Raw genomic sequence first — 13,683 nt, 5'->3', positions numbered from 1 at the left:
AGGCAGAGGGCCAGGCAGGCCTGAGCAATCTTTATTCTGCAGAGGGACAGTGACCACAGATCCATACACCACATCAAGACCAGGTGAGCCCAGGGCCAGTCCTTTAGGGGTGGGCAGGTCCAGGCAGGGGCAGCGCCTCAGGTCAGGGAGGGGCAGATGGGCAGACAGGCAGGGGCCTAAAAAAAAGACAAACCACACAGAGCAGGGGTGCTGGGGGCTGCTCCCCACTCTCCCCAATCCCAGCCAGCACCCAGAAGAGCAACCCCCTAAAATGACTGGGCCAGGATCCACCCAGGGGCAGAGGAGGTGCAGTTGGTACCCCATGGCTAGGAGGTGGCACCTCTGCCCCACCCACCAGGGGCAGAGGCAGAGGCAGCTCAGTTCAGGTGCGAGGAGCTCCCTGGGCAGAGCCTGACAGGGCCCCCCCCATGCCCAAGCCAACCCCCCCCTACTGCTGGCTCAGAAGCCGAAGGTTTCCTGGGAGGCGTAGACCATGTAGAGGAAGCCATCCTCGTCCTTCTCCTGCTCGTAGATGTCCGCGATGGGTGTGGACACGCTCACCATGCTGTGCTGGTTTACCAGCAGGAAGAAGGCCTGAGTGGGGTTGAGCTGCAGGCGGCGCCTGTTGGGTGGGGGGGGTGGCGGGAGGCAAGCACACTGTGAGGGGCCTGGCTGTTGGGAAGCGCAGCCTGACCCCCTCCCCAAAATGACCCTGATCCTCCATTTCACACCCATCCCAGGCCCTTCTAGAGGTGCTTACCTCTGACTGGACACTGACCCCAGCCTTGACCTTGACCTTTCCCAACCTCCCCAGAACAGGGACCCAGCTCCCGGTCCCATACCCAAGCTCCAACCCTTCCTTCCCCGAAAGACCCAGCGCCCTGCCTGATCCCAGCAGAACCCAAGTCCCCCTCTGACTGACAGCTGCTGCCCGCGCACCGGATGATCTTGACCAACTCGCTCATGTTGACATGGTCCGGGACCAGGAACTTGGTCTTGTCCAGGACCGGCAGCTGCTTCTCACCCTTGTAGCGCTCGATGATCACCTGGGAGCGGGGTGGGGCGAGGGACGCGTGAGCCCGAGTTGGGGCCTGGGTCGGGCAGGGATGGGAGCGGGCGGCGGGACTCACCGGGATTTTGCTGGGGTGCTGCTCGCGGATCTGCTGCACCTCTTTACAGCGGTCGGCTGCGGACAGCGGGCGGGGATGAGGCCGGGCCGAGGTTCCGCCCCGCGGGTACCCGAGGGGCGGCCCCGACCCCGCCCCACCTCCTCGAAGCTCCCGCCCCCGGGGCCGTCGGGCCCCACGGCCCGGGCACAACACAGAGATGGGAGGCAGAGGCCCCGGCCCAGGCCCTAGCCGGGTTCCCAGCCCGGGGGTCTAGCCCGAGCCTGACGTCACGGAGCTGACGTCACCTGCGGCAGTCGGGTCGGTCGGCCAACACCCCCCAACCCCCACGCCCCTACCCCGCGCTCGCAGATCGCCCGCTGGGCCTCACCAAAGCTTCGCCGCTGCTTGAAAGGCCGGTCTGAGGGCATCGCGCCGGCCCGGCGGGGCGCGCAGGCCGGACCTCCGGGGCGCGCGATGCAGGGATGTGGCTGCGGTCCGGGGGCTCCGGGGGCTCCGCGCCTCGCGCACAAGGGCTCTGGGGCTCGCGCTGAGCCCGGCGGCGGCGGCTCGGGGAGGTAACTCGCCCGGGTGACGTCAGGTCACAACATTCCTTAAAGGGGAGGCCGGCGCGCCGCTCCTATTGGGCCGACGCAAAATCCACCCGCCCGGACCCGTGACGTCACGGCGCAGAGAGCCTGGATTCCCGGCCCCGCGCCGCGAAGGGGCGGGGGTTCCCAGGGCGCGTCACAGTCCCGTGACGTCACGGCCTGCGCAGGGGCGGGCGCGGAGGGGTGCTGTCTCCCTAAGGCCGGGTCTGAGGGGAGGCTGCAAATCCTGCGAGGCCAAGGCAGTTGGGGGAGCAGACTCGGAGCTCCGCCGGCGGGAAGGGCGGGGCCGGGCTACGGCACAGCATCCTTCTGTCCCCGCTGTCACTGTGTCATCTGACAGCGCTCACTCAGCCTGTTCCGTTCCAGGGACGGTAGCAGGCACTGCGGATGACAGCACTAAAGCAAACGTCCTCGCCTTTGTGGAGTTCTTGGTTAGAGAAAGATGCAAGTGGTGCTCGGGGAGGGGGTGGGGGACTAAGACATGAAGACGCTTGGAGCAAGACACTAAAAAGGAGCATGAAAGTTTTACATGGAATTTCTAGAATTGAAAAACAGAGCTGTTGAAATTCAAGTTCTCACAGGATGAGGCAAGAAAGCCTATTAGATACAGCAGAAGAGAAAAATCACTGAACTGGATGAAAGATCAGAAGCAATGGGCCAGAAAACAAGCCAGATGGAAGATATAAAAGAGGAAGGGACAGGAATGGTAAAGTGAGGAGAACTCGGGTCCAATCAGAGTTCCAGAAGAGAGAAGAGAATGTGGGAGAGGCAATTCCTGAAGAATTCCAAAATTGATTAAAGATGAGGCTCCTCGCCTAAAATCCAGAACAGAATAAAAATAAATCTCATCTAAACACTTTGTAGTGAATTTGCAGAACTCTAAAGGGAAGAAAGTAGAAAAATGGCAAGTAACTAAACTGATAAGCATGGAAGTCTATCTAAACAAGCACCTGCTATAGAACCTGAACGCTGACAATTTCTGGAGTGCAGAGCAAGGAGCAGGACATAATGACAGGTAGGACTGGAGAGGGTAATCAGAATTTAAGTGTTCTGAGAAGCTTCATTTATTTGAGAAGAGGAGGATAAAGATAATTAGTAATTACCCAGCTTTGTAAAGTTAAGTATGTATTTACAAACACTTCAGAAGGTAAATATGTATTTCCAAACATTAAAAGAATAGAAAGTATAACTGCCAATACACAAGAGAAAAGTTTAGTAGAAGGTATTAAAATATAACAGAAGGTAGAAAAGGAGGGAGAGGAAACAAAGTGAGAAGAATGGTCTGTCAATGGTACAAAACCAGAGGTGGAAAATGCTTTATATTCACTGATTAAAATAGAGATGAACAGATTGGCCAAGAAAAATAAAATGTAGCTCTATGATATTTATAGAGGACATTTAAAACCTAAGGGCACCGAAAGCAAAAAGATAGGGAGAAAAAAGTATATAAGAGAAAAACTAACCAAAAGATATTTTCATAGGAAATCAGACAAAATAGGCTTTAAGACTAAAGACATTATTAGTGATGAAGAGGGTCAACACAAAATGATGGAAGGAATAATCTTCTAAGGAGATAGAACAATTCCAAACTTGTGTGCTAGAGATTAAAAAAAAAGGCTGAAAGGATATGAAGCAAAAGTGACAGGATACAAGGAGACATGGCCATATCCTTCATCGCAGTGGGAGATTGAAGACCTCTTCAGTAACTGATAGACCAGTCAAAAGAAAAAGGAATATAGAAGATTTTAATACTATTAATAATTCTAATCAATGGACCCTGGTAGAAACTTGAACCCAGTATATTACTTTCAGGAACACAGGAAACATTTATCTTAAAAAATGACCTGATTAACAGGCCCCAAGACAAATCTCAATAGATATCAAATAATCAATTTCATACAGACCATATTGTCTGACCAGAAACAAGAGCAAACTTCAGGTCTTCAGATATTTAAAACACTTATAGAAAACTCTTTACTTAAAGATGAAATCATATGGAAATGAAAACTACTTGGGTCAAACTAAAAATGAGAAGACATATAAAAACTCCAGGTTGAGGGTACAGGGAACTAAAGCAGAATTTAAAAGATCTTTATTAATGATATTAGGCAAGAAGAAATACAGAAAATTTATGAGCAGAGTGTCAAAGAATTTTAGAATGCAGTAAGTGTAAACCCAAAGAAAGTGGAAGATAATGAAGAGCGGAAATTGAAGAAATAGAAAATAGAAGCACTAATATAGGCCACAAAACAAAGCTAGATCTTTCAAAAGATCAATAAAATAAACATTAATGTGCAAAAGGGCTTCCCTGGTAGTTCATACGGTAAAGAATCTGCCTGCAATGCAGGAGATCCGGGTTCGATCCCTGGGTTGGAATGATCACTTGGAGAAGGGAATGGCAACCCACTTCAGTATTCTTGCCTAGAAAATTCCATGGACAGACCATGGGGTCACAAAGCGACTGAGCGACTAACACACAATGTACAAAAGGGATATAACTACAGATATAGCAGAAATGACAAAAATAAGATGATAAACTTTATACCAACACATTAAAAAAATAGATGAAATGGACAGTTTTCTAGAAAAAAGAGAATTTGTCAAGAGCAATTTAAAAAGAAGTAGACAAACCAAGTATCCATATACAAAAAATGAATCCAGGTGGTTTTCTAGTTGAATTCTCTCTCCCCAAATAAAAAAACTCAAACCTGTGTCAAATATTACACTTCATGGTAAAGCACCATGCTCTCTGGTAAATGTTAAGCATTATTCTCTTTAGAGCCAGGAACAAAATTTTGAATTGTATCATTGAACAAAACACAATATTGCATGGAGGGCCCAGCCAGAGCACCAAGACAAGATAGAAGCAAAACTATCATCCACAGCCAGAAAACCCAAAGGAATCTACAAACAATGAAATATTGCTAACTAATACAGTCCAACAACACGCAATACTAAGTTTTAGGGTAGTACAGGAAGAGAACTCTTTATACTGTTGATGAAAGTGTAAATCATTTCTGCTTCACTGGAGAGCAATTTGACAAAATCTACCAACACTGAAGATCCTGCAATCCAAGTGTGCACATGACCCCAAAGAAATACAGTTAGGTATGTTTGTTGGAACATTTTCCTAATAGCCAAGAAAGGAGGGGGGGGACCTAAATGTCCAATTATTAAATATCTTGTGTAACAGAACAACAGAATGTTCCTGTAGTGAAAGAGGGAGAGACAAGGTCAGCCAAGTTTCCCTTCAAAAGCACCAGACAGTAGATATTTTCAACTTTGCAGGCCGTATGGTCTCTGGAAACCACATGGTTCTGTTGGAGTGTGGAAGCAGGCCTAAGCAATCTGAATGGGCATGGCTGTGTCCCAATAATACTTTATTTGCTAAAACAGACGAATTTGGCATGAAGGCTTTAGTTTGCTGACTCTTGATCTAGAGCTGTGTGTCAAAGTGGACACATCCCACATACACAAGGTTGCAGGAGATTGTGATCAGAACCATTAAGAGCAGCTGAAAGAATTAGGTCGGCCATGGCCTTGAGGAAGTGGCTACACCTTTCTTTTGTCAGGCTAAGCCTTTGGGGATAACCCATCCCCAAATCCTAAGGTCTCTGCTCCATCTTCCTCCTACTTGGCCAATCAGCAGCAGGGCTGACACCCCCTCCACCAGTCCTCTGGTTTACTCTCCTAACTGCTTGTCTCTGCATCTTCCCTGAATCCAAAGGCCTGGCCTATTTTATGTCTCTAGGTGGAAGTCTAGCAGACATCTCAAACTTGACCTACTCAAAATGAATCTATGATCTTTCTGCAAAATGTACTCTCATTGTAATCTTCCCTGACTACATCTGTCATCTTTGACTCCTTTCTTTCCCACGCCCCCATCCTATCCATGCCCACGTCCTCTTAGTTCTACATTCAAAGTAGCTCCAGAATCTTACCACTTCTTTCCACTTCCACTCCTGCCACTCAAGTCAGAGCCACCATCACCTCTTGCCTGTCTTCTTCCATCGTCTCTTCCCTGGTCTCCTTGCTTTGGCCTTGCCCACTTGAGACTGGTCTCACTACAACGACAAGGGTCATCGTGGGCACACAGGTGTCGGATCAGGTTATAGTCAAAGGCTGAACAGCCCATGAGGCCTGTAGGATCTTCCTCCCTGTTGCTCCTCTAGGTTTATCTACCTCACTCTTGCCCTCTTGGCTTCAACTACACTGGCGGCCTTGCTGTCACGATTCTGGGAATCCCAGACACACGTGTGCCCCAGGGCGTTTCTGTACTTACTGGCCTCTTTGCATGGAGCATTTTCCCCTGAAACTTTGTGGCACACTCTCATTTCCAAGATCTCCTCAAGGGAGGACTTTCTGAATATCTTATTGAATATTGCAGCTCCTCCTCAAGTCACTCTCTATCCTCCCTCCCAATACTTTGCTTAATTTTTCCCAGAGCAGTTATCACCTTCTAATATATGTTTTTCTAACCGTTCTATGATGAAAAATTTCAAGCAAATAGAACACTGGGAGTAATTGTTCAATGACCTCCCATATCCTCACCAGGTACATTCTACATCTAACACTTACTTCATTACTATCTGTTAATCCATCCTTTTTTTTTTTTTTAGTTTTATCTTTTTGATGTATTTCAGTAAGTTGCAATTCAACATCCATTGATGATAAAAATCTCAACCAAGTGGGTACAGAGGGACCATACCTCAGTGTAATAAAGGTCATATATGACTAGCCCTTAGCTAACATCATACTCAAAGCTGAAAACTTTTCCTCTAAAATCAGGAACAAGACAAGCACATTCCCACTCTCACTGCATTTATTCAACATAGTATTGGAAGTCCTAGCCAGAGCAATTATGCAAGAAAAATAAGTGAAAGCTATTCAAATTGCAAAGAAAAAAGTAAATCTGTCACTCTTTGCAGATGACATAGTATTATACATAGAAAAGACTAAAGACGCCACCAAAAAACTGTTAGAATAAACAAATTCAGTAAAGTTGCAGGATACAAAATCAATATACAAAAATCTGTTGCATTTCTATATACTAAAATGAATTATCAGAAAGAGAAATTAAGAGTAAGGAAACAATTCCATTTAAACTTGCATCAAAAAGAATGAATTACATTGGCATAAATTTGAGGAGGTGAAAGACCTGTGCCCTGAAAATTAGAAGACACTGGTGAAAGAAATTGAAGACATAAATAAATGGAAAGATATTTCGTGCTCATTAGGACTGGAAGAATTAATACTGTTAAAATGTTTATATTACCCAAAGCAATCTACAAATTCAGTGCAAGCCCTATTAAAATTACAGTGGTCTTTTTCACAGAAATAGAACAAAAGACTATGAATAGCCAAAGCAATTTGAGAAAAAGAAAATTGGAAGCATCACACTTCTTGATTTCAAACTACATTACAAAGCTATAATAAAACAGTATCACATAGATCAATGGAACAAAATAGAGCCCAGAAATAAACCAATGCATATCTAGTCAACTTACCTACAAAGAAACCAAGAATACACAATGGGGAAAGGACAGCCTTCCTGGGGGAACTGGACTGCCACGCACACAAGAACGACACTAGACCACTGTCCTACACCACACACGCAAATCACAAAAGTCAACTCAGAATAAAGCCTGGACTGTAATTCCTGAAACCATAAAACTTCTAGAAGACAACATAGATGGTAAGGTCCTTGACATCAGTCTTGGTGATGTGGCATGTGGGATCTTAGTTCCCCTACCAGGGACTGAATCCATGCCCTCTGCATTGGAAACATGGAGTCTTAACCGCAGGACAGCCAGAGAAGTCACCGTGGCAATTTTTTGGAATTGACACCAAAAGCAAAGGCAACAGAAGCAAAAATAAACAACTGGGACTATATCAAACTTAAAATCTCTGCACATCAACAAAATGAAAAGAAAACTACCAAACAGGAGAAAACTTATACAATAAATTTTAGGGGTTTTGGATATAAAGGGTTTCTATCCAAAATATATACATAATTTATATGACTCAACAGTAACAAGCAATCCAATTAAAAAATGGGCAGAGGACCTGAGTAGACATTTTTTTCCAAAAAAGACATACAGATGGCCAACACGTACATGATAAGGTGCTTATATCACTAATTATCAGGGAAATGCAAATCAAAACCACGGAGATGGCAGCTCACAACTGTTAGAATGGCTATTCTCAAGACAAGAAATAACAAGTGTTGGTGAGGATGTGGAAAAAAGAGAACCCTTGTGCACTGTTGGTGGGAAAGTAAATTGGTCCCAACAACTATGGAAAACACCATGGAGGCTCCTCAAAAAACAAAAAGTAGAACTATCATTATGATCCAGCTATTTCACTTCTGAGTATTTATCCAAAGAAAATAGAATCACTATCTTGAAAAGATAAAAGTACCCCTTATGTTCACTGCAGGCTTCCCAGGTGGCTCAGTGGTAAAGAATCTGCTTGCCAAGTAGGAGACACAGGTTCAGTTCCTGGGTTGGGAAAATCCCCTGGAGAAGGAAATGGCAACCCACTCCATTATTCTTGCCTGGGAAATCCCATGGCGAGAGGATCCTGGTGGGCTACAGTCCACGGGGTCACCCCAGAGTTGGACACAACTGAGCGACTAAACAACAACAAAGCTCACCGCAGCATTATTCACAGTGGCCGAGATATGGATACAGCCTAAGTGTCCGTCAGCAGATGGACAGGTAAAGAAACTATGGCATATATATATATACACACACACACACAATGGAAAATATTCCATTATTCAGTCATAAAAAAGGAAAGAAATCTTGTTATTTTTGACAATGTGGATGGACCATAACTTCACTTGTGTGAAATCTAAAAGCAAGAAAGGGGCTTCCCTGGTGGCCCAGTGGCTAAGAATCCCCCTAGCACTGCAGGGAACGCACGTTCAATCCCTGGTAGGGGACGAAGATCCCACCTGCCGAGGAGCAGCTGAGCCCATGAGCCACAACTACTGCACCCACGCACCACAATTAAAGAGCTCGTGCACCACAATGAAAGATTCCTCGTGACACAAGATCCTGCATGCCACAGCTAAGACCTGAAGCAGCCAAATAAACTTTTTTTTTAATGAAAAGCAAGGAAATAAAGAGAATTCCCTGGCAGTCCAGCGGCAAGGACTCTGCGCTCTCACTGCCAGGGGCCCAGCTTTGATCCCTGGTCAGGAAACTAAAATCCTGCAAGCCATGAGGTGTAGAGGGAAAAAAACACCAAATAAATAAAACAAAAAAACAGATTCACAGATACTGAGAACAGAGCAGATAGGTGGTAGCCAGAGGTTGAGGGATGGTTAAAATAAACATATAAAAGTCATGGGGATATAATGTACAGCATGGTGACTATTGAAGGCAGGAGAAGGGGGCAGCAGAGGATGAGATGATTGGATGGCATCACTGATTAGATGGACATCAAGCACTGACTCAAGCAAACTCCTGAAGATAGTGAAGGACAGGGAAGCCTGGAGTGCTACAGTCCAGCACAGAGTCAGACACGACTGAGCAACTGAACAACAATGGTGACTATGGATAATAATACTGTACACTTATTTCCTAAAAGAATAGACTTGAAAGTTCCCATGGCAAGAAAAAAAAATTCTGTAACTATGTGTGGTGATCGATGTTAATAAGACTGTGCTGATCATTCACAGTGTACAAATATTGACTCATGATGCACACCTGGATCTAAGTGCCCCATTTCTGACTCCCATCAATGATACATGCGAGCTCCAATTGCTCTGCTTCCTTGTTGATGCCTGGTGTTGCCAGCTTTTTAAATTTAGCCATTATGATGGTCATGTAGTGACAGCTTGTTGTGGGCTTAAATTTAATATGCTATATAATTTTACAAATGTATTTTATTTCTCTTTCCCACTAATATGCAAGCCCCTTAAGGTCAGCATTTCCTACATATTTGGCCCCTGCTCTCTCCTGGCCCCTAGACAGAATATAGACATGGCATGTGCTTAGTAAATGCTTGTTGGATGAGGACCTCCTCTGAGCACCCACTGTGTCATCTCTCCGAGACACTGCTTATCTGAAGGGCGGTCTCCACCCACACACACCATGAGCGGAGCCTGAGTCTGGGCTGAGCACTCATGCTGGGCACTAAGGGTTCGAGGAATCCTAGTGAGGAAACGGTATCAGCTCCGGGCAGTGCCTCTTCTGTGCTTTCTGCCTGGGACTCATGGGCCTGAGGAATGGCAGAGCTGGCCTTGGCTGTCACGTGAGGGTGGGACAACTCCTGGTCTGGCTGGCCACCAATTCATTACCTTGTGACCCGGCAGGTTCCTTCTCTGAGCCTCTGTTTGCTCCTTTACTCAACAGCACACAGATCTGGGTCTAAAGTAGTTTTATCACTTAGAGCATAAGTTGGAACAAAATCTTTTCTTTTTTCCCTCTTTTTGGGAGATCTTAACAACTTAATCTTGCAACTCTTCTGTTGCATTTCTTTCCTTCATATTTTTTTATCTTTCAAAAGCTCTTATCTCCGTATGTTTTTGTTTTACCCTCCTATACTCTTAACCAGGGCATGAAGGACTATCCCAGAGATTCTCAACCCTAGCTGTATGTCACAAAAACCCAAGGAGCTTTTACAAACTGAGCTTACTCTCAGGGATTATGATTAAATTGGCCTAGGGTGGGGCCCAAGCATAGCTGGTTTTTGTTTTTCAATTGGCTGTCTCATCTTCACTAGAAATAAGCTCTTGCCACTGTCTCCTTTATGTCTAGACTGGGACCTAATGCACAGCAGGCATTCACTAGTAACTGAAGGAACAAAGCACTCTTTTGCAAAGGGAGTTTGCAAAATAAAAACAAGTTTTAGGTAGTCTGCTGTTTTTGCTCATGATATTTTTCCTAAATATATATGAAAACCTATTATCTGAAAGCCAAAAAACAATCTTGCATGTCAAAACAGTGCTTAAGCCCAAAGAATTAAAAATGATGAAATTCCCTATTCCATCTCACCTTTAGGCAAGTCTTCAACAACATTTATCTTGTGAAAGAGGATGTTAAAGTGTAATTATTTTCATCTCAGTTTCTGCTGAGACCCGAAGGCAATACTTGCCATATGCCAGGAGGCGAACAGGACGAATGCAGGACTGCAAGACAAAGCAGCCCAAAGTGAATTCACACTTTCGCCTGATCTTTAGCCCACTAAAGAGCTAGAAATCTGAGGACCATTTTTAGAAGCTGTGGAATTTGCTGGAGTCTCACCATGGATGGAGGGAGGTGGGAGGGTGATTCTGCTTCACCTTGAATCAACAGAGGGGGAGTGTGCAGAGAGGACCCTGAGAACCAGGAGTCAAAAGGAAAGTTACAGGGGGCCAGCCAGAGAGAATGCATTATCCAGGTAAGGGCCTGGAAGGTAACGGGGTTGGGGGTTCAAGAGCCAGCGTTTTGAAAACTGACTAAAATGCAGCAGAAGCACAAGCATCAGCTTTGAACACACACCAGGCTCTGAGAGGAAGAAGCCAGTTCACAACAATACTCATAAAGTATGAATTTTCCTCATCTCACTCCCCTCTTTGCAAATGGGACAGCACAAGGTGGGGAAATAGACCACAGTCAAGCACTTGCTGTTCCCTCCACTGCCAGGGGCAAGGCTGGCAGCGTGCCCCGCCTGAAGAAGGGGCAGCTTCTATCTCAAACACCTTTTATTCACTTTGTTAAGCTGGACCGGACACATCATCTACTGATGGGGGAAGCCTGGGACTTGCCCTACATTCCATCCAGGGGCAGGGGAAGAGCAAGCCCCAGGGAATCAAGTTAAAGACATGGGAGACTCAAGTAAAAGTGCCCTTTGATCCAGCTGAGCTTGTTTAACATAATGGTAGAACCAGTACTTTGAATGTGTTTGTGTTATTTTCTTTCTCAATTGAATATGATTCATCAGTTCAAGTTCACTGACCCTGGATTTCGTCTACCAATTTGATGTACCTGCCAATTTAATGATTCCTACCTATCGAATGACTTCTATCAAATCTTCAAATTTAATGATTTGATCTTTGCTGCAATGATCAAATTCATGAGATCTCCATTTCTTTGTTCTTTTTTGGGTAATTCATGAGAACTTGGATATGGTGCAGAAAGATGATTTAGGATTCTCAATGAAAAAATGCACAAAAAGAACAGTTGGGTTTGAGAGTCAAATATATGAAAAGGGAGACAACCTGTAATTCCTGGAGTGTTATTAGGACTCATTTCTGGAGAAAAGGCAATACCAGCTCACAGAGAAGCATCTAGATTCCAGAACAGCAGCAGGGGCTGAGGAAAGATAAATGGTGAAGGGAGGTAACCACTTACCTAACTGCAGGCCCCCTGCTCAGGGAGCCCAGCGACAGCATGGAGGGTGAAGATCACACCTGAAGGCAATCAGACAGGGCTTGCCTCTGGTGAGTAGAGGTGGAGACGGCCTGGGCAGCAGCAGGAGAGAGCTTTCTGGGTGGAAGTGATCTTGGAGGGCTGGGGGGGCGGGGGTTGGATTGACAGATGTAAGCATTTGTTACTTCTGTGGTAAACTTGAGGTCTCTGGATTTCACTGTATGCAAATCTTACCGACCCTCCAAAAAGGGCAAACACACTAGTTAATGATACGCATGTGGAAGTGTTTAGGAGCATGTACTGCCTGCAACTGTCCTTCAAAATGCATCCAAAAACTGAACAGATGGCTAGATGGAAGGAGGAATGGCTGGTTACGTGATAAATACAGCAAAATGTTACTTGTAACAATTATAGAATTAAATGGAGGATATAAAATTATTTCAACTTCTCTGTTTAAGAATTTTCGAGACTTCCTTCTTGGTCCAGTGGTTAAAAGAGTCTGTGCTCCCACGGCAGGTGGTGTGGGTTCGACCCCTGGTTGGGGAACTAAGATCCTGCATGCTGCTTCGTGCAGTAAAAAAAAAAAAAAAAAAAGGTTTTTTTCTTCCCTCCATAATGCTGGGAATAGAAACACCCTGTTATTTGGGCAAATATACTTCTGAAACCCAGAAGCCATGCCCTTCCTCCACTGTCAGTTTCTAACCTTAGCAGTTATTTTATTCCCGTACGCGTCCTACTTTTAAGTACAGAAAACACTAGGGTATTCGCATGTGTTATAGCATTATTTAGTGGAATGAATCCAAGCCAAGCTTCCTGGGTGTGAGGTTCTACTGCCCAGGGGATTAGGAGGTGGAGCATCTTTACGTTCATAGACCATCTGGTTTTCCACAAAGCCAGACGGAGCCCAAACTTTCCTCAGGGCCTGGAGGGAAGTTTTATGATGGAGAATTTTAAGGCAAACAAGAGGGAGTGGTCGGGGAACTAAATGCAGGGAGGAGGGCCAGGTCCCCAAACCATTTCCAAACACTTGCCCTGGAGCCAGACTTCCTATAGTCCTGTAATAGAAACCTGACCTCTCCTCTGGGGTAATTTGTTAATCAGACCATCTTCCCCTGCTGTTCTTTTTGAAGAAACTCAAGATAGAAGGACAGGGGAACCTTAGATTTGAATCCAAGTCTCAACAGCCTCTGAGAACAGAGAGAAGACAATGGTGGTCACGTCGCACTTCCTTTTAAGCCCTCAATCTCTGAGATAATTACTAACTAGTGTCGTCTGTGATCACCGCCTCCTGGTCCACAGCCACAGGGCAAGCACGCAGTGCTCTGGAGAGAAAAACCCGAGTGCTGCTGGGTGACCAATGGCCTAGGCTTGGCCTCACTGAGTGGCGAACGCACCCCCTGACCCTGCCCCCATTGCACCCCATTCCACGCCTTAAGGGAAGGCGGATGCTTACTCAGGGTGAGCACATGGGTAAACCAGACCACTTAGGATTTCTGGCGAAGGCAGTATGGAAACGGCAGAGCTGCTGGAGTCAGAGGCCTGTGTTCTGTCCATGAGATCTCAGGCAAGCCATTCCTGAGAACTCAACTTCCTCATCGTTAAGAC

At 45.7% G+C, this 13,683-nt stretch overlaps 1 protein-coding gene and 2 long non-coding RNA genes across 4 annotated transcripts; 1 reads left to right on the top strand and 2 right to left on the bottom strand.

Annotated features, from left to right (window-relative positions):
- Window positions 1–9: 9 nt before the first annotated feature.
- MAP1LC3A (microtubule associated protein 1 light chain 3 alpha) lies at window positions 10–1,678 on the bottom strand. Of its 2 annotated transcripts, none has more exons than XM_081559834.1 (5): window positions 1,498–1,678; window positions 1,131–1,186; window positions 940–1,046; window positions 453–622; window positions 10–176 (listed from the first exon to the last, which is right to left on the bottom strand). In XM_081559834.1, exons 1-4 carry the CDS (start codon window positions 1,535–1,537, stop codon window positions 460–462), a joined length of 366 nt encoding a protein of 121 aa, XP_081415960.1. In that variant the 5' UTR covers window positions 1,538–1,678; the 3' UTR covers window positions 10–176; window positions 453–459. The 2 variants fall into 2 exon arrangements, with proteins under 2 accessions (XP_081415960.1, XP_081415959.1); XM_081559833.1 differs by having other exon boundaries at window positions 493–622.
- Window positions 1,679–1,925: 247 nt separating this feature from the next.
- On the top strand, window positions 1,926–4,017 carry LOC145533128 (uncharacterized). Its single transcript, XR_014073881.1, has 2 exons — window positions 1,926–2,732; window positions 3,199–4,017. It is a non-coding gene; the product is annotated as an uncharacterized LOC145533128 (long non-coding RNA).
- Window positions 3,789–12,219, bottom strand: LOC145533130 (uncharacterized). The gene is made up of 2 exons (XR_014073883.1): window positions 12,061–12,219; window positions 3,789–5,781 (listed from the first exon to the last, which is right to left on the bottom strand). It is a non-coding gene; the product is annotated as an uncharacterized LOC145533130 (long non-coding RNA).
- Window positions 12,220–13,683: the final 1,464 nt, after the last annotated feature.

This window comes from Giraffa tippelskirchi, chromosome 13 (assembly GCF_054371585.1).
Source record: "Giraffa tippelskirchi isolate mGirTip1 chromosome 13, T2T-mGirTip1v1.2.pri, whole genome shotgun sequence".
NCBI lineage: Eukaryota > Metazoa > Chordata > Mammalia > Artiodactyla > Giraffidae > Giraffa > Giraffa tippelskirchi.
Note: the sequence above shows the minus strand (reverse complement) of the source record. Positions and strands in the feature narration are given on the sequence as shown.

Bases quoted from the DNA above. Each gene is read 5' to 3' on its own strand.
- MAP1LC3A (XM_081559833.1), bottom strand. From the start codon at position 1,537: ATGCCCTCAGACCGGCCTTTCAAGCAGCGGCGAAGCTTTG. The intron at 1,187-1,497 runs GTGAGGCCCAGC...CGCTGTCCGCAG, and splicing joins CAAGCAGCGGCGAAGCTTTG to CCGACCGCTGTAAAGAGGTG. The intron at 177-492 runs GTCTACGCCTCC...TCTTTTTTTTAG, and splicing joins AGGATGGCTTCCTCTACATG to GCCCCTGCCTGTCTGCCCAT.